Source organism: Cheilinus undulatus, linkage group 13 (assembly GCF_018320785.1).
Source record: "Cheilinus undulatus linkage group 13, ASM1832078v1, whole genome shotgun sequence".
Lineage (NCBI taxonomy): Eukaryota > Metazoa > Chordata > Actinopteri > Labriformes > Labridae > Cheilinus > Cheilinus undulatus.
The window spans coordinates 29,602,685-29,623,619 of NC_054877.1; the positions used below are offsets into that span (position 1 = coordinate 29,602,685).

Sequence of the window (20,935 nt, forward strand, 5' to 3'; positions counted from 1 at the left end):
ATCCTTTCATGCTGATTGGCTCTTTCAGCTGCCTGCTAATCACTGGATTGGAGGGTAATCTGCTTGGTTTGGGGAGTGTGTTATATGACATTTCAACTTTGTCCCTTGCTGAGACAGACTGAGGCAACAGAACACCAAAGAAGCGGAGATCGATCAGTTGGAGTGTTTTTTCTCCTGCTGGGGAGTTTCACTGTCATTTCATCAGCTGCTTTCATGTTTGGATTGACTACAGACAAGGTGAGACACATTTGTAGTCCGATCAACTTTTGGCTTGTGTGTACAGAAATGATAAGAGTTTTTAAGCAGGTTAAAGTGGAGTTCTGTTGATTGAAGCAGAGGCTGTGGGAATTAACAGCTTTAGTTTGCAGCTCTCCATATAAAATGATTGGTTCTATCTTTAAAAACAAGCAGTCGGTGTACTCAGACTTTACCAAACAGGTTTTAGAAACCGAGAAGCACCTGGACTTTAAACCTGTCAGTCAGCGCTGTGCTTCATTTCAGATGCAAGTTGGGATGAACCTCACTGACCTTCTGCTCAGGAACACAGATGAAACACCTGGTTGCCACAGCAACCATCCATGGAGCATCACCACTGATGATGTGAGTATGGTGGTCATTCTGCACAGTTTGCTCACAAGGGAGTTACTCAGGAGAAAACCGTGACTAGGAGTTAATTGAATCTTACAACAGACATCTCCTCTGTAGGGTCATGTGTCATTGAGCTGAAACTCAACAGGACCTCATTTAAACGATCATAGTGTTTTTTTTCTTTGAGTAAGACTGTGATTGACAGCCACAAGGCCAAGGGCAAATGAGCCAAAGGGACTGAATTGCTGGCGGCTTTATATTCTTGGTTGTACTTGTGTGCCTGGTTGCAGCAGTGCTGCTATCGTAGCATAATTTACCCATCATCCTAATCTTCCTCAGACCCCGAGCCCTGCAGCATCTGCTGCAGATGACTTTCTTGAAGCCCTGCTGGGTGGCAGTGAGCCTTCCTCAGCTGCAGCATCCCCTCTGTGGTCACCATGCACTACTGACAGTGGTATCATGGATGACCCTTCAGTGGATCCTGTGGAGAGCCTTCAGCAGCCCTCCTGTTTTGCTTTTCCAGGCTATAACGCATTGTCTTTGCCTCAGCCTCCCCCTTTGAAGAACGAGCCAGATGAAAACGAAATAAAGCCTCATGTCTCCATAGATCTAGGTAAGAAAATAAAGAGAACATTTACTTTGTTCAACTTTAAAATAGAGTGTTATACTGAGCATTAAAGCTCCTGTAAGGAATTTTAGGTAACACTTTAGTTTATGGTACAATAGTCACTTTTAATCAGCTGCTTATTACCATGTTCATGATGGAGCATATTGCTGTGAAATTAGAATTTTAATAACACATTTTGCAATACCTGACAAGGCAAATAGGAAACACTTTCTATGAAGCCTACCTCTGTAACATATTACAACACATTATTAACATATTTATAACTTGTCATAAGGCACCTGTAATGCTGTATAACCATAGCTATAGCCATAGCCATAGCTGGTATATATACCCACCTGCCACTTTATTAGGTACACCTGTTCAATTGCTTGTTGACATAGATAACTAATTAGCCAATCACATGGCAGCAACTCAATGCATTCAAGCACATAGATGTGGTCAAAACGACTTGCTGAAGTTCAAACCGAGCATCAGAATACGTAAGAAAGGGAATATAAGTGACTTTTATGGTTGTTGGTGCCAGACTGGCTGGTCTGAGTATTTCAGAAACTGCTGATCTACTGGGATTGCCACTCAAGGCCATCTCTAAGGTTTACAGAGAATGGTTCAGAAAAGGGAAAATATCCAACGAGCAACAGTGCGGTTGATGTGCGGAATACCATCTCTGAACACATAACACATTGAACCTTGAAGCAGATGGGCTCAGCGTTTCTGCTAGACTTTTTTGTCCCCGGTTAAAATAAGCGGCAGTCCTCAAGAATTCCAGCCATTTAGAACAACTACCAGACATTTGCTTTAACATTATTTTGCTGCATTAACAGCAGCAAAACGCATAAATCTGATATTCTGTGGTACATTGATACATACAAGTCTGCGCTAAACGGGAGAGAGGACACATTTTTATTTCCAGACCTTACCCAAAACCTAGACAGTAGAAACCAAGCCGACAGTAAACTTGAGTAATTGTTACCCTGTTATTACAAACTGGTAGATACGTACACGTGATTAAAACCCTAGAAATGACTGCATACAGATTTTCTCTTATTATTCTTTGTGTAAGTGGTTCAAAGTAGTTCCAAATGAAAGCTGCGTCAGTAACACAATATACGCCCATGTTAAACTCATAAACAACAACAGTTAGCTTTACATTAGCACTGTTAGCTTGTTAGCACATTGGCTGCTACTATAACTTTGCAGCTTACAACAGCCAAATACCATCTTTCAACGACAATAACGTAGCAAACAACTCACCAGTGCTCTGTACACCATGTTAAAACTCTACATTTCAAATGAAAAATGAGTCTTACCACCAGTTGTCTAATATCAGTCCTCATGATAATATCACTGTAGCATCTGCTAAAGCTGTAAATCCAACCATCCTGGTTTATTTGGATTAGTCCCGAAAAGACAAAAGCTCCTCAGCAGATAGTCCGGTCCAGTCCTCCTCTCATTGTTGGCTTATCCAAGACTACTTCTGCTAATTAGCCAGGAGACCCTGAGCCTTAACAGCCAGCTACGTAAGAGGAGGAGAGACGGAGCCTTCGTTATCAGCTCCAGTGGTCTCTGCCATTCTGCACAATATGATTCAGTGTTGACTACAATCCAACTTTATCTGAGGATTGGTCATAGGTAGTTTATCAAAGTCTACTACAACTCTGCTCGGCATAGGCCTCTCTCTCTGCTGCTGCTGCTGCATCGGTTTTTACGACGCTCAGCTATACAGTTCCCTTTGTTTCAGCCTCTTCGTTACTTGCAGCGATGACTAACACAAAATCCCTCCATACCGCTGATGATATTAAGCCTTTAGTTAACCAGGAAAACCTCACTTGGGTTAAAATTCTGCTTTCCAATAATGTTCTGGTCAAACTTTTCCAGCATAGTCCCCAGCAGTACTGCGCATGCTCAGAGAGAAGGCTTGGGTTTTATGTCATTGTGCATACATAATTAGCCATCTGTTTGCCGTCTGAGGAGATAAACGACCCCAGCACCGCAGGACAGTAGATGTAGTAAGATTAGGCAACTTTTATTTTATATTATAGCATTCTCGTAACATATCTTGCAGGTTACACAACAAATATTATATGCAAGCATTCAGTATTTACTTATCTGGGCATTGGCATGTTTTCTGACGGACATTTTGACTGGTTAGATTTTTATCTGCCAGACTTTTGCCCTTTTTACCGGCCATTGACCGGCAAATGCCGGCTAACAGAAACTCAGGATGGGCTACAACAGCAGAACACACACGGTTCCTCTCCTGTCAGCTAAAACAGGAAACTGAGGACAACTCACACGGGTTCACCAGAATATTGCCTGCTCTGATTTCAGCTGCAACATTCAGATGGTAGGATCAGAATTTGGCATAAAAAACATGAAAGCATAACCTTGCAAACCAGATGGATTTGCCTGTTGCCTCGTTTTTCACTGGCGAATCCATCTTGTTAAGCTCCCATCGGAACCCTTTGGGCCTGGTTAGAGAGTGACAGGACCAATCAGTGACGAGAGGCAGTACTTTCAGGTGCAGCAGAGTCGTGACGTAAACAAGCAGCAGCAAGAGCTAGTGCAGTTATGGAGGAAGAGATTAGCGTGGATGCTGCTAAAGTGCCAGTTTTTTCAGAACTTGACAACATTTCTCTGTTAAAAGAAGAACAAAGAACAGCAGTGAGTTGTTCTCTTTTCAAAAACGACAAAAGTCGAGTATTTACATGTCTATAGTTGCCATGTTTCACATTATTCCTCAGTAGCTGCGCACTGATAGCAGCTACGTCACGTAATATAATTGGCTTTCTTTTTCAGACAATTTATTTTAGGAGATGTTATTTTACACTGACATGTTTCGATTGTCATCTTCCTCAGAAGTGTCAGCTGACCGCTGTAACGTGTCCTTATATGCTGTTCTTCTGAGGCGTGGTCAACCTGATGGACCTGACAGGTCTATCAGGCTGACCACACCCCCCGCCGCCCGATGGTCTCTGAAACACATCAAGGTAAAATAACATCTCCTAAAATAAATTGTCTGGAAAAAAAGAAAGCCAAGTATATTATTCAGTATAAGGAGACAAAAAAAACTTGTTGGATTTAGCTACGTCACGTGTTTTGTTGCTCTTATTGGCCCATAGAGATGTGATAGAACGTTCATCTAATCACACTCCGAGTTTTTTTCAAATCCTCTGCCTTTTCTCAAACGTTTCCTATTGAAGCTTGTCAGGTTAAGGAAAGCATGGATCCATTCTGCCTTGTGTGAACAGTTCAGGCTGATAGTGCAGGTGTAATGGTGTGATGAATATTTTGCTTGGCACACTTTGGGCCCAGTAGTACTAAATGAGTGTTGTTTGAATGCCACAGCCTACCTGAGTATTGTTGCTAACCATGTCCATCCTTTTATAACCACTGTGTACCCAGCTTCTGATGGTTACTTCCAGCAAGATAATGCACCATGTGCAAAGCTCAAATCATCTCAAATTGGTTTCTTGAACATGACAATGAGTTCAGTGTACTCTAATGGCCTGGTCACCAGATCTCAATCCCATAGAGCACCTTTGGGATATGGTGGAAAGGGAGATTTGCATCATGGATGTGCAGCTGACAAATCTGCTGCAACTACATGATGCTATCATGTCAATATTGACCAAAATCTTTCCAATATGGACCAAAATGTTTCCAACTCCTGTTGAAACTATGCTACAAAGAATGAAGGCAGTTCTGAAGGCAAAGGGGGGTCTAACCTGGTACTAGCAAGGTGTACCTAATAAAGTGGCTGGTAGTTATAAGCATTTATAAAAAATTCTGACCGCTTTGTAAATAGCATTTTCATACAGTATAAAGCTTTTTATGATAACCTATAGGTTTGGAAGTTAATACAACGTATTTGCTGGCTATTTGTTGTATTTGTAAAAGTCAAAGAGTATAAAAAATTTTTCTTATAATGAGTTATAGTAATTCTTTAACATATCGTAAGCACTAATGTTTTGGAATGCTCCAAGTAAATTCATTAAATATGTGTTATGAGCAGATGTAATCCATTACAATCAGGTTATAAGTTATTATGAGTTATTATTTAACAAATTTAAATCACTGCAAGAAAAAGCAAACAAAATGCTGTTACATAAATCTTAACATTAAAATATGATTTACAATAAATTATTATATCAATAACACACAATATACAGGTACATCTAAAAAAATTAGAATATCATAAAACAGTTCAATATTTTTTGTCACTCATTTCAGAAAGTGAAACCCATATATTATATAGACTCATTACTCATAGAGTGAAATATTTCAAGCCTTTATTTCTTCAAATGTTGATGATTATGGCTTACAGATAACGAAAACCCAAAATTCAGTGTCTCAGAAAATTAGAATATTGTGAAAAGTTCAATATTGGAAAGTCATGGTGTCACACCCTAATCAGCTAATTAACTCAAAACCCCTGCACAGGTTTCCTGAGCCTTTAAATGGTCTCTCAGTCTGGGTCAGTAGGCTACACAATCATGGGGAAGACTGCAGACTTGACAGATGTCCAGAAGACAGTCATTGACACCCTCCACAAGGAGGGTAAGCCACAAAAGGTCATTGCTAAAGAAGCTGGTTGTTCACAGAGTGCTGTATCCAAGTAACCTGACACGCCAGATGGATGTGTTTCACACATCCATCTAGAAAGGCTTCAGCAGGAAACGTTTGAGAAAAGGTAGAGGATCTGAAAAAAACTTGGAGTGTGATTGGATAAATGTTCTGTCTGTCACATCTCTACGGGCCAATAAGAGCAACAAAACACGTGACGTAGCTGCTATCGAGCTGCGCGTACGCAGCTACTGAGGAATAACGCAAAACATGGCAACTATAGACATGTAAGTACTCGACTTTTGTCGTTTTTGAAAAGAGAACAACTCACTGCTGTTCTTTGTTCTTCTTTTAACGAAGAATTGTTGTCAAGTTCTGATAAAACTGCCGCTTTAGCAGCATCCACGCTAAGTGCTTCCTGCATAACTGCACCACCTCTTGCTGCTGCTTGTTTATGACACGACTCTGCCGCACCTGAAAGTACTGCTCCTTGTCGCTGATTGGTCCTGTCACTTTGTAACCGGGCCCAAAGGGTTCAGATGGGAGCTTAACAAGATGGATTCGCCAGTGAAAAACAAGGAAATGGGCGTAGCTATCTGCTGTGCAAGGTTAGTATCCAAGCATATTCATAGAAAGTTGAGTGGAAGGAAAAAGTGTGGTAGGAAAACGTGCACCAGCATAAGGGATAACCACAGCCTTGAGAAGAGATCTTTGCTTGACAAAGATTGTCAAGCAAAATCCATTCAAGAATTTGGGGGAGCTTCACAAGGAGTGGACTGAGGCTGGAGTCAGCGCGTTAAGAGCCACACACAGACCAAACATGGGCTACAAATGTGGCATTCCTTGTGTCAAGCCACTCCTGAACCAGAGACAACGTCAGAGGTGTCTTACCTGGGCTGTGGAGAAAAAGAACTGGACTGTTGCTCAGTGGTCCAAAGTCCCCTTTTCAGATGAAAGTACATTTTGCATATCATTTGGAAATCAAGGTCCCAGAGTTTGGAGGAAGAGTGGAGAGGCACAGAATCCATGTTGCTTCAAGTCCAATGTGAAGTTTCCACAGTCAGTGATGATTTGGGCTGCCATGGCATCTGCTGGTGTTGGTCCACTGTGTTTTCTGAAGTCCACAGTCAATGCAGCCATCTACCAGGACATTTTAGAGCACGTCATGTTTCCTTCTGCTGACATTTATGGAGATGCTGATTTCATTTTCCAGCAGGACTTGGCACCTGCCCACACTGCCAAAGGTACCAAAAGCTGGTTCAATGACCATGGTGTTACTGTGCTTGATTGGCCAGCAAACTGGCCTGACCTGAACCCCACAGAGAATCTATGGGGTATTGTCAAGAGGAAGATGAGAGACACCAGACCCAACAATGCAGATGACCTGAAGGCCGCTATCAAAGCAACCTGGGCTTCCATTACGCCTGAGCAGTGCCACAGGCTGATTGCTTCCATGCCACGCTGCATTGATGCAGTAGTTCATGCAAAAGGAGGCCCAACCAAGTATTGAGTGCATAGAAATGAACATACTTTTCAGAAGACTTGCATTTCTGTTTAAAATATCCTTTTTTTATTGATCTTGTGTGATATTCTACATTTCTGAGACACTGAATTTTGGGTTTTCATTATCTGTAAGCCATAATCATCAAAATTTCAAGAAATAAAGGCTTGAAATATTTCACGAGTCTATGTAATATATGGGTTTCACTTTCTGAAATGAGTGACAAAAAATATTGAACTTTTCATGATATTCTAATTTTTTGAGATGTACCTGTATAATATAAATATCTATCATCTTAAAATATTGTATGATCCATCAGCTGTTATTCATTATGATAATGCATTATAAATCTTATTTTTAGATGATAAAGTAATTTTAACCATTTTTCAAGGTATCAAAGTATTCCATTAAAAATCTGTGCAAAAATTAAAACAACTCTGAACTACTTCCACTGCCATTATATTATTTATGATTACTGAATTACCATGAGTGCATATAACTATGTTTATACAGCATTATAGAGTAGGCATTAACACATTATAAGTACACTTATAACATGCTAGAAAGGTAGGCCTCATAGACAGTGTTACCTTTATCTCCAGGAACTGTCAAATTTGTTATTAAAATACTACATTTCACAAGAATAAGGGCCATCATTTGTATTTGTTGTGTGCTGCATTGTATAATTCAGTGTAAAGAAAGGCAATTTCAGAATATGAAAAAAATACTAGATAGTAAGTGTGAAATTACGAGTGAATTAATGATGAACAAGACCTTAAGTTTAATTAGGAATTACTTGGGCATTACCAAGAATATTAATTTTATGCTTTGTTTCATGAAAATAGACCAAACTTATTCAGATTAATCAAGGGAGAATAACTATTCCTGTCATAATTAATGTGAAACAACTTTCTGCTATTAATATGCAGTTATAAGGAGGTTATTGAGGGAAAATTCTTGGTTAACCACCTATTAGCCATAGATTACGGTCTTGTAGAATAGGGTAAGCTCTTAGTGATGACTAATAATAAGGAGTTGTACACCTTTTCTATGTGCTGTCCAGTATTATGTTTAAGTTCTGTTTTCACCCTGCCGTCTGTACAGATGCAAAGAGGATCAATAACCATGAATTTTTGCTGTGTCTGACACCTACCTGCCAGTAGAAGTTTAGAAAATATATAGAGAATAATCAATCTTTTCCCCAACAGTCTTGTTTGCTTCTTTTTCTCATATAGGGGCTCTAGAATATATTTCAATCCATTTCCTTGCCAACTGAAAACTCACTCATAGGAGATTAAATGTGACACTCAGATGAAGAAAAAGAAGCAGAAGATAAACCAGGACGTGATAAATACACCCAAGACCTTGGTGTCATTTTGTACTCTTGTAATTTTTATCGAGTGCTATTCACTTGGGCCACTTCAATGTTGGGCGCCTTTCAAAAAGCAGATAATTTGGTGTTCCCGTTTTTCCGAGCATTTGTGAAGGATGAAAGGTTGTTCTTTGAGTGTCATTAATCACGGGAGTCTTTTGAGTATAGCTTTTGTTGGATGGTTCCTCTTCATGCTTTTGATTGCTGACCCACTGAAAGCTAAAAATACTGTCAAATTGTTAGTCTGATCTGCAACAACACAGAGAAATAATCAAAGGTAAAAGTGTGACAGTCTTTTTTAAAGAACAGCGGGGTGTAGAAATGGCTATAAAGATACAGGAAGAGACTGAAACATTTTCTGTTTTAATTTGAAAGGAATAATTTAATGAATCATCATCTGCTATTTGTCATGCACAATCTGCAGGCTGGGAATCTGGTGGCCTCCAGGAACAGTTTGGCAGCATCGCATACTACCTCACTGCAAACCAAACGTCCCCTCTGTTGTCTGCTCAGACGCTCACAGTGAAGGACCTGCTGCTCTCCAACCTGACACAGAAAGTAAGGCAAGAGGAGCTGAAGGAAGGAGGAAATTTAAACCTGAACCTGAACCTGAAACTGTATTTAGTAAATCCTGAAGCCAAACAGGTGTCCTTTTTCAAGCGGAGGTCATTAATTCCTAACGATAGTAACCCTAAGGGCATTATCCTGCTTATGTCACAGTGGTTTAATTTTTAGAAGACAAAAGAAAGCATTTCTTTGGTTTTTATTCATTCTGTACGAATCTCTTTTAAAAAGCGTAGTTCAGTTATTTAGTGTAGTTTAAGTTTAGTTTGGTTTAATTATTTATCAAGGGACAATGTGCAACTGCATTGATAAGTCATACATGGTAAATGAAAACATGGTTGACCAGATTTAGTGAGTTGCTAATTTCTATCTGTATTCTCATATAGAACTGGCATAATGCATAAAACTCCCACAGCAAGGGCAGACTCCTGACAGGACAAAGTACGTCGCATACATTGTTGATTGTTATAGAAAACAATAAATAAATCCTACTTAGTATAAATTGAAAATAAGTAATCATTTGTCAAAAAAACTGATGAATGCTTTGAATAGATTGGTTCCAGATGCTGAGGCCTAGAACAATAGATACAAAGAACTAGATATAAACCCTATTCTTTGAGTTATAAGAAGTGCAAAAGCATCATTATAAAGTGACCAGGATTCAGTCGCAGCATTATAAAAATACAAGAAGGCCCTCATCAGAGGAGTGACCAGGATGCAACAATTACCCACATCCAAGATTCAATAGCTATGTTATAAAAATGGCCCAGATGCAATAACGGCATTATAAAATCATTACGCTAAATTGGCTTCATGACTAAAGTGACCAATCTCCATTACAAAGTGGCCAAGATACTTATAAAGATTCCTTGCTACTCAGAAAAAGAAAAGGTAGTGTTACAAAATAAAACTAACAGTATCAGTGCTGACTAAACGGGTTACTGTTACTGAGAATCCTGTTTTTCACATCCTGGGTGGAACTTTGATGGTTTCTAATATCCTCAAGATTGTGTGGAAGATTGTTCCAGTCTGTAATGACCTTATAGAAGAAGGCTTGCTGACAAAGTCAGAATTTTGTTTAGGGATGTTACAGTTACCCCTAAAGGTGGGGCGAGGCTGAACAAAGATTTTTAATAGTGGGTGAGCAGCGTTATGAATACAAATGTAATATCTTAGAACATGATGAAGTTATTAAAGGGCAACATTTTATTTTTCAGGGTAGACTGCAGTAATGGTACCATTGTGGTTTCTTATACAATATTTATAGAGCTTAGATATAAAAGAGGAGGACCATAATGAAAACTTCTGTTTTCATTCTGTTGGCTATAGTCAGAAAAAAAAGCTAATATTCATACAGAGCTGATATTTTCACTGGCTAGGAAGTGACTGAAAGCAATCTCTGCCAAATTGTATGATGACAACAGGCATTGTGTTGGCTAATTTCACTTACTCCTGTTCAACTAATCAGCAACATTACATCTAGAGAAAAGAAGAGAGCATCTGTTTAAATAAAACAATATATGGTAGCCTGTATTGGGGCAAAAGCTAATGTTAGTATCCAATCCCGCTAACATCACAGTTTTCTAACATGTAGGCCAATCTGCAAGCTATTATAATGTTTAGAAGCATAAAATGATTCCTTAAGAAAGTGAATATTCTCTGGTCTTGCTTAAGTAATAAAAGCCAAAAATGTTGCGCTAACAATGGTTAGGCTAAGTGACTCCAACCAACAATAGGCTACTTCCTTGGTCATCTGCTGAAAAGAAACAATAATTTGTGAAAATGAGAAGGATCATACATGTACAGCCCAATTTTGCAAGAAAAAAAAATTGGTTGATATTGTCTCACACACACACAAAATGTTTATATTAGCATTCAGCCCCTTATAGCTAAGATGAAAGTAAGCTAAGACCTAGCTGGGGGTTAATAGCATGATTTGTCAGTGTGGCTTATTAGATAGAAGGGCTTACATTTATTTCTCTACTGCAAATTCAACCATATATAATGTAATGCTTCATTGGAGTTGTCCTTTTAGCAGCTCAGTACAGGACCAGAGAAATGATAAGGATTCATCAGCTGGCTCACATTAGCATTTCAGAACACAGTACAACATTTTAATAGCTTCTATGTATCCGTGAATGAGACCTCAGTGGGAAATCATGAGAATATGTTGAATAGTGTTGTTTCCTCAGATGTGGGCCAGGAAGCTGATATCACAGCCAGCATGATTATAAATCATGAGGTTTATTTTGACATAAAGAAAAAAATGACTACAGCAAAATTTTTAAAACCAAATCAAGCTACCCGTCCATGTCATGTTCTCTAAGTCATAAATTATCGAAAGAGACTGTTCCTGTTGCCTTGGTTACTCACAGACTGGTGGAAAGCCACAATTTAAGGTCGTTGAACGGACGTTTCCTTCTGAATTACTTCACAGGGAGTTGATTACATCTCAGGATAATCAACACCCTGTGGCCAATCAGAATCAAGCATTTGCCCAGACAGTGGTATAGATGAAAAGATTTTCCTCTCCTTATTTCAAGAGCTTTTAAAGAAAATCTGTCAGAAACAGAGAGCAACCTCTGAAGCAAATAAACAGAACATTATCACGGCGTTTAACTGCCCGTGGAGTCACAGCCAGTGAAATGATCTGTTCATCTTGTTCACAGTCACAGCAGTTTCCCCAGAATTCCCTGCAGGAGCTTGTACTCAACGAGGATGAGAAGAGACTCCTGGCTAAAGAAGGGGTGAACTTACCCAGTAAACTCCCCCTGTCTAAGGTACGTACAGTTCAGTTACATGTATGTAGGGCAGATTGCTTCCCTCACACTCACTACAACCACATTTAGGGCTTTATCTCCCTCTGTCTCACACACATGATCTAAATCTAAATCTGTACCCTCGATCACTCAACTTCTGCCAGTTCCCCTCAATTCTGCCAAAGCCCAGTTTTCTCTCACTAACCCTTTTTTTCTGTCTACTTTCCTGCCTTTTCCACCATGTGTTTCATCTCTCTGACAAGTTTGAAGAAAAGGTTTTGAAGAAGATCCGGCGGAAAATCCGAAACAAGCACTCGGCTCAAGAGAGTCGGAAAAAGAAGAGGGAATATGTTGACAGTTTGGAGGGAAGGTAGGGGCAAACGGGGCTCAGCATTCTCACTCAGCATCAGTTTACCTCTGTGTAAAGATACAAAAAAACCTTTCATTCTTTTTCATTTGTTGTGCTCTTAGGTACTTAATATTGAGCCTTTTGGATGAACTAATATCTAAGGATGGGATGTGAACAAGTTCACAGAAGCATATGATCGTTTTGTTATATCATATCATTGTTTGTGTGGGGAATGCTGCAAGAAAATGACCACTGTGATGAACATTATCATGTACATACACAATATGATTCAGGATCTTTAAAAATTTACATTTTCAAAGACAAAAACAAAAGGTACTAGTAGTAAAAAGGGACTGCCCTTTTCTGTATATCAGCAACAGTCAATAATGAAACTTTAATGCGATTCTTTGAGAAAACACACTGAGAGCAGATGAGTTGATGTTGTCTCATACTCCTAATAATAGTGTCCACACGAGGCTGAACAAGCACTGTTGATGAGACATTGACAACCATGCCCACAGCTCTGCGAGGCCTCACTCAGCCCCAGTGGCACCTTAAACTAAATGTTTACTTGTTATACTTTTTTGCATGTTAGCATGTCAGCTTTTTTGCCTTCAAAATGTCATAAACCAAGGTTATACAGTCCCTATAAAAAGTCCATTCTTCTTTGCAAAACTGCTCAAGCTCTGTCAGGTTGCACAGGGATGTGGCGTGAACATCCCTTTTCAAGTCCAGCCACAAATGTTGGACCGAGGTCATTGTCTTGTTGGAAAATAAATTTTCTTCCAAGCTGCAGTTCTCTTGCAGACTGAATAAGATTGTCCTCCAGGATTTTCATATATTTCATTCATTTTTCCCTCTACCTTTACAAGCCCTCCAGGGTCAGCTGCTGAAAAGCATCCCCGCAGCATGATGCTGCCACCACTGTGCTTCTCATTGGGCATGGTGTGTAAGTAGTGATGTGAAGTGTTTGGTATCCACCAAACAAAATGCTTGTCTGATGGGCTTACAGCACCATTTTGGTCTCATCAGACCAAAGAACTGTCTTCCACTTGACCATGGAGTCTCCCACATGCCTTTTGGTGAACTCTGGTCCAGAGACGCAGCTGTCTTTATACTACAATCACTTGAGACACACTTGCTGCACTCAGGCATCCCCGTTTCACTAATTTTGAGACTACTAGCACCAGTTGGCCGGACCTCTGTTCAATTAGGCCAGTCACTTTAAAGGGTTGAATATTTACATTACATTGACATTATTTTGTGGAATTCTGTTTTGTACAATGACATTAAATATTTTTTGGTCCAATTATATCTATCTATCTATATCTACCATGATTGATTTATTAAATCAATACAAGGGTTAAATATGACCATGAAACATGGGGGTGAATACTTTTTATGGGCACTGTAAATTTGGGAAACTTCTTCATAATGGTATAAGGCATTAGTTCTCAACTGGTTAGGTATCAGGAACCATGCCAACCCTCAGGGAAATTCCAACCAGAAGTTTTGAAAATGTACAACCACTTAAATAGATAAGAGATAGAGGTAGATAAGGAGAAATCTTGTGATAAATACTTAAATGTGCTTATCATTGGAAAGCCTAAAAAATGCATGTATGAATTAGCTGTATGTCTCTTTCGGGCTTCTTTGGTCAGACTTTGACCACATTTTAGTCCTGGCACACTTTTGCAACACCAGTTAAGAACCACTGGTGTAAGGTAAAATAAAGAACAATTTAAACATTAAACAGCAGTTATCAGATATATCCTAACTTAATATATTGTTAAATATTTACTGTAAAAAGAAGAGTAAAGTCAAACTCTGTTCACATTGATGGGACAGCACTTCCCCCAATTTCTTTCTATTTTGCTCAAAAGCTTTAATATTTTGCACACACTTTTTCACATTCACCCCATGGCCTTCAACTGTTAGCACTTCCACCAAATAAAAGAAGACATAATAACAATGTTCTTGCATATGTACAGGACTGAGTGTGGCTATTCATCCAGACTAACAAAGAGTTTATTGGTTTCCGTGTACCCGATGTGTTCATACATCAGCAAACACTGAGGACTTCAGTATAATGACTAATGTCAGAATGTGAAGGTTTTCCTGCACACACAGATATTCTTACATAGAGGTTCACTATGAGCTGTTTTTTGTCTCAATTTGGGCCAGTAGGACAGAACATGTAGTAAAGTTTGACAGCCAGCAGCACGAATGAGCACATTAATTCTTACAGCGTGTCTATTCACAGCACAAACTCACAATAGAGGGAAAATCATTTTTCCCAGATGGTCCATTTAACCCTCCTCTTCTCCTTCACCTCCAGCTTATGTAGAATGAGTCATACTATACTTCCAGCCTTATCACCATGCAGGCTTACCCACAAAATTGGCTGGGCCCCTGAAAACACAGTTCATGGGCCCTCCCCAGCTGTGATATTAATATCCATGCATGTGTGTTGGATCAATAGCCTTGGTGCTAGCATCCTGGCTAACAGTTACCTCATTTTGGAGCTGAGCTATCAAGCTGTTATTTGGTTCTGATGTTGAAATTATTTATTTGTGCCACTTTGTAACCTCTTTTCACCACTGTTTTCCATATAAATAACTACACATCAAATGTAACCATATCTCATGACAGGTTTAGTGGTACTATTTAGTCTTACGTTTTAGTTAAGAATTGTTTGTTTGACTTCAGTGGAGCATGACAATCACAGAATGAGGATGCGCTAATTCCTGTTCTCTAAAATCAATCATTAATGATTTCTAATATTGTTAATTGGGCTGCTAATGCCTTTTGGAACTTGTTTTCTGCAGCTTGTTGACAACAAAAGCTTATAACTGTCAGCAGAAAGCAGAGTCGGCATTTGTCAATAACCAAGCGTGTCCAATCAGAGCACATTAACAGGCCTCATTATCTTTCATTGTTTGGTTTAGCCATAAGATAACAATGGAGGATGTGAGTGACAAATCAGTGACAAGCAGAAGACAGTAGGCAGGAGAGAAGTGGCTGAAAGGATGAACTGCAAGATGAAGTTCAGCAGGATGCAGAGAGAGAAAAATTGGGACACAATGCAGCCTTATTACAGTGTTATTTTAATCCCATCTTTCCTATTTTAATCTCTATCCTCTCTTTCTGTCCCTGCAGGATGTTTGCCTGCAATGCTAAAAATCTCGAGTTGCAGAGAAAGATCCAGAAGTTGGAGGAGACAAACAAGTAAGTCCTGAAACATTGCCATGAGTGCTACAAGTGGTCATTACAATTTCTGATGACTTTACTGAATAAAAACACCACATAAAAGGTGCTGTGGGGAGTCTCTAGCTTGTAATGAAACAAAAGAAATTTGTGCCAGTTCCTCCTTATGAGTTATAAAAACAAAAATCCAGATCATCATGGACAAGATTAATTGTTTCTATACACTGCATTCCATATTATTATGCAAACTGGATTTCAGTGTTATAAACCTTCAATTTTTTTTTTAAATTAAACTCATGGATGGTATTGTATCTTAGAGCTCTTTGGATCACTGAAATCAATCTCAGACACCTGTAATAATTAGCTTGCCAGGTGAGCCCAATTAAAGGAAAACTACTTAAGAAGGACGTTCCACATTATTAAGCAGGCCACAAGTTTGAAGCAATATGGGAAGGAAAAAGGATCTCTCTGCTGCCACAAAGCCTCAAATAGTGCAATGCCTAAGACAAGGTACGAAAACATTAGATATTTCACAAAAAACTGCTGGTGCCTCTGGAGTCCCACCAACCTCAAGGTGTAGGATCCTCTGGAGGCTGACAGTCGTGCATAAACCTACTATTCGGCCACGCCTAACCAATGCTCACAAGCAGAAACAGTTGCAGTAGGTCGAGAAATACACGAAGACTCATTTTCAAACAGTCTTGTTTGCTGATGAGTGCCGTGCAACCCTGGATGGTCCAAATGGAGGAGTAGTGGATGGTTGGTGGATGGTCGCCATGTCCCAACAAGGCTGGGATGTCAGCAAGGAGGGGGAGGAGTCATGTTCTGGGCCGGAATCATGGGGAGGAGCTGGTAGGCCCCTTTAGGATCCTTGAAGGTGTGAAAATGACCTCGGCAAAGTATATAGAGTTTCTGACTGACCACTTTCTTCCATGGTACAAAAAGAAGAACTGTGCCTGCTGTAGCAAAATTATTAGTGGTGGGACTCGATAAAAAAAAAAATCTAATTAATTAGAGGCTTTGTAATTCATTAATCTCAATTAATCGCATATCAATATTTGACACAAGAAGCAACATTTTTCAATTGAAATGGATTTTGGTATATGACTCAATGAATAGACACATAAATGAGCTTAAACAACAAAATCGTGTTAATTTTCATCACTGAGTGTTAACATAAAGTGCAATATGAATAAGGAATATTATGATTGCATTGTTTGAAATTTTCTTTCTGCGTGGCAGTTCATAATTTGAGTCAGACGACGCTATCTGTAGCGTCGCTTCTAGCACCTTCTTTTCATACCACCAACAGTGGCCGACAGTACACTGCAACTCATTTCGCCAGTGAGTTTGTTAATTTGTCAGTCGTGGACTTACTCATTTTGGCTCTGAACCCAGTCATCTTGTTGAGTGTGGACTGGCGACACTGCCTGCTCGAACTAGGGCAGGCAGTGTGCTAGCTGCAGCATGTTTGGCATTCAGGTGGCAGCGGAGGCTAGAAGAGCTCCAGTGATAGGCAAATTCTTTCTTGCACAATTTGCACACAACTGTTCTTTTATCCAGGTGTCCATCCGGTAGTTTTTTAAAACTTAATTTTCCGCCCACCAAACCCAGCAATGACTTCTCATCGGTTTCCATGGTGTTTCTCCTGTTGTGTCCTGTGCATCACTATTACGGGTATACCAGGAACTCATGCAATGAGAAACGTTCCGCGCTGTTGTAAAGTGCAAAAATAAATTGTGATTAAATGCGTTATTTTTTTTTGTTGTGTTAGAGAGAGAGCTGCATCATCAGTATTTATATACAGTGACCCAAGTGATTGAGGCAATCTTCAGGCATGGTAGCTTAGCTATCATTTGGGAGTAGCCAATGGTAGATTAAAGTCTTGTGTTATTCTTTTGTTGTGTTATTTTTTCTGTAATTAATTATTCTTAATTAACGCGATAAAGTCCCAGCCCTAAAAATTATCTTCATGTATGACAACACACCATCTCATGCTACATAGAATACCTCTGTGTCATTGGCTGCTATGGGCACAAAAGGAGCGAAACTCATGGTGTGGCCCCCATCCTTCCCTGACCTCAATCTTATTGAGAACCTTTGGAGCATCTTCAAGCAAAAGATCTATGAGGGTGGGAGGCAGTTCACATCAAAACAGCAGCTCTGGGAAGATATTCTGACATCTTGCAAAGAAATTCCAGCAGAAACTCTCCAAAAACTCACAAGTTCAATGGATGCAAGAATTGTGAAGGTGATATCAAAGAAGGGGTCAACATGTAACTTGGCCTGTTGAGATGTTTTTGATTGAAATTACTTTTGGTTTCAGTAAATATGACCTCCTAATGCTGCAAATTCAACAAATGGCCATTTTCAGTTCTTTACAACCTATAAAATGCTTTGAAACTCTGTGATAATGTGGAACAGTGCATTTAGAGTTTTTTTTATTTAAAAAAAAATTATCATTAGGAGGTTTGTTCAGTGAAATTTGAATTATGCTCTAATGGTTGATGGCTTGAAAATTATATTGACTGTCATTTGAACTGACTATTTAAGATAATCAGAGAAAAATATAACTTGCATAACAATTTGGAATGCGGTGTACATCTTTACTGAATAAACAGAGCAAGATGGAAAGGTGAGAGAAAACAGAAACTTGCATAAAGATAAATGAACTTTCTTTAACTGTGAACATCTGTTTTGAACCTTTGCAAGAATGTGTCCTGCTGAAGATTGTCATGATCTTAAGGATCTTTAATGCTGTGTCTCTAAGTAATCCAAATGACAACACCCGTACAATACATCAGTGCCTGTTATGGGGATATTTGGCTTCAATTTTGTACAACAGAAAGAGATAGAGCTGCATCATCAGTATTTATATACAGTGATCCAAGTGATTGAGGCAATCTCCAGGCATGGTAGCTTAGCTATCATTTGGGACTAGCCAATGGTAGATTAAGGTCTTGATCAATAAAATGCAGCTTATCATCTTGTCTTTAAGACAATGAAATATCATTGATGGACAAAGCTGTGGTCAGTGTATTAAGTCTTTTTTTAGATGCTGGACTTCTCTCAGTGTTTCATTGATCTTTGCTGATCCTATCTGCTGGGCTGCTCCCTCCCTTGATGTTAACAACTGTGTTAGGATAATCTTTGTACTTGTTGAAAATCAGGACTGAGCAAACACAAAGAACACAAAGCCCATTCAGTTTTCCAACCTCACAGTGTCTGATTTTTCCCACCTCTTTATCCGCTCATCTCTTTATGCCGCTCTCTTCCTGACTGTGGCTGAGTGCTGCTGTGGATTTTAATAACGGTACAAGGCCACATACATGCACTCTCCTGCTGCGTGCTCTTATTTTGTTGATTTAGCTCCCAGTGTGTGAACACGCTCAAAGAAAAGCTGATCACGTGCAAATTGAACACAATCTCTTTTATTCACCTGTCTGTGCTGATTTTGCAGCACTCTGCTGGAGCAGCTAAGCCAGCTTCAGGCTCTCCTCCCGAACAGCTCCAGCAAAACGACTCAGAGAGGGACCTGCATCCTGGTGAGACACATAACACCTTACACTTACTTACACCACAGAGAATTAGCCCAGGCAGCATCATCTGCCACAGCTTAATGATGGATGTAGGTCAGTGCCTGAACACATCATTAAAACCACAGCCAGAGTCCACTGCGATTTAAATGGGTTCAGATCTTGAATAGCATATGTATGTGCTCATCTTGTGCACAAAATAGCATACAGGTCATTTCTGATTGTTTTTTTCTTCTCCATTATGTTTTCTGATATTCCTCCTCCGTCCTCTGCCCTTCCCCTGCTTTCACCCTGCTTTCATCCTGCTTTCTGCATTCATATCCAGGTTCTGCTCCTCTCTTTCTCCCTCATCATTTCGTTAAATCTGCAGCCAGAGCCATACAGCCAACTTGGCCAAGAGGAGTACTCGCTGACCCGAGGTTTGTAGACACACATGCTCACAAACTCCCCTTCTTAAAAAAAAAAAAATAGAAATAAAATCTCCCACATTAACTCCTCTCTGCTCATCAGTGCTGTCACGCTCCCTGCAGTCCACGGATCAAGGACAAGACGTCCCTCTGCTGTCTGATGGTGAAGCTCTGAGCCTGGACAGCTCTCCCTACAGTAGACTTCCCTCTCTGTCACCTCCAAGATGACAGAAGGTGAAAATTACTAATCTACTCAAGGCGCACCTGGAGGAAAGATGCTGCAAAGGAGCGCAGGCAAACACAGCACTGAAATGAGCACTTAGATTGCTGTGCAGCTGCTGCAGAAAAAAACTGAAGTTTTAAAGTGTGTTTTGCAGTCAACTCTCAATGTAACTTTCACTCACTGATTTGGAGGTTAGAGATGAGGACATCCACACAGATGAAGCTTTACTTGTTTTTGAGATCCTGGTGGACTTGGTGGAATATGTATAATACTGCTGCCCTAACAATGCAATATGTGGTATCTGTAGATGACACACGTATTTACACTGATGAATTCTATCTTTTTTTTTTATGTACATGTTGAAAAAATGTAAAATACTAGCAAAGGACAAACTAAAGAACAATTATGATAATAATAAAAGAGACATTTCATTAAAAATGTGGTGTTTTGACTTTTAGAAAGTGATATCTAAAGCCTTTGTGAGGATTTTTAAATGAATTATAGAACAAAATGAAAATCATATCTTTAAACACACCGTATCTAAAGTCCACTGCCATCTAAATCATACCAGCAACATAAGATAATGAGTGGAGACGTGCTGCTCAGCTCTGCTGTTGATTCTTTTCTGACTTGAAGACAAAAACAGCACTCCATCTGGTATATTTACTGAACAAGAAACCAACATTTTGGTCTCATTGATGAGTTTTACTAACCTGACACGCCAGATGGATTTGTTTCACACATCCATCTGATAAACCTTCCATAGATGGCATTTGGGAAAGGTCAGAGGCTTTGAAAAAAAACTCTGAGGGTGATTAGATGAACGCGCTTTGTCACAGCTTTATGGGCCAATCAGAGCAACAAAACATGTGACGTCATAGCCCCAAATCGAGGTGCGCCACTACCGACAAGTAAACTCCATTGAGAACTGCATGATGCGAACCATGGCGACTGTAGGCATGTCAGTGCATGATTTTTTCTCATATTTAAAAACAAAACAACTCAATGGTCTTTTTTGTTCTTCTTTTAACGAAGAAATGTCATCAAATTCTGAAAAAACTGGCACTTTAGCAAGATCCGCGCTAACGTCTTCCTCCATAATTGCACCGGCCACTTCTCACTGCTTACATACATCATGACTCCACGCTCTAAAGTACTGATTGGTCCTGTCACTTTCTGACCTGGCCCAAATGGTTTAGATGGGAACTTTGCAAGATGGATTTGCCAGTGAGAAACAT

General features: G+C 39.6%; 1 protein-coding gene across 1 annotated transcript; it reads left to right on the forward strand.

The window, feature by feature from the left end:
• The first annotated feature begins 173 nt into the window (after nucleotides 1–173).
• Nucleotides 174–19,702, forward strand: LOC121520209 (cyclic AMP-responsive element-binding protein 3-like protein 3-A). The gene is made up of 10 exons (XM_041803583.1): nucleotides 174–237; nucleotides 502–600; nucleotides 928–1,201; nucleotides 9,077–9,210; nucleotides 11,886–11,996; nucleotides 12,239–12,345; nucleotides 15,484–15,552; nucleotides 18,992–19,076; nucleotides 19,393–19,486; nucleotides 19,578–19,702. Exons 1-10 carry the CDS (start codon nucleotides 214–216, stop codon nucleotides 19,700–19,702), a joined length of 1,122 nt encoding a protein of 373 aa, XP_041659517.1. The 5' UTR covers nucleotides 174–213.
• The last annotated feature ends 1,233 nt before the right edge of the window (nucleotides 19,703–20,935 follow it).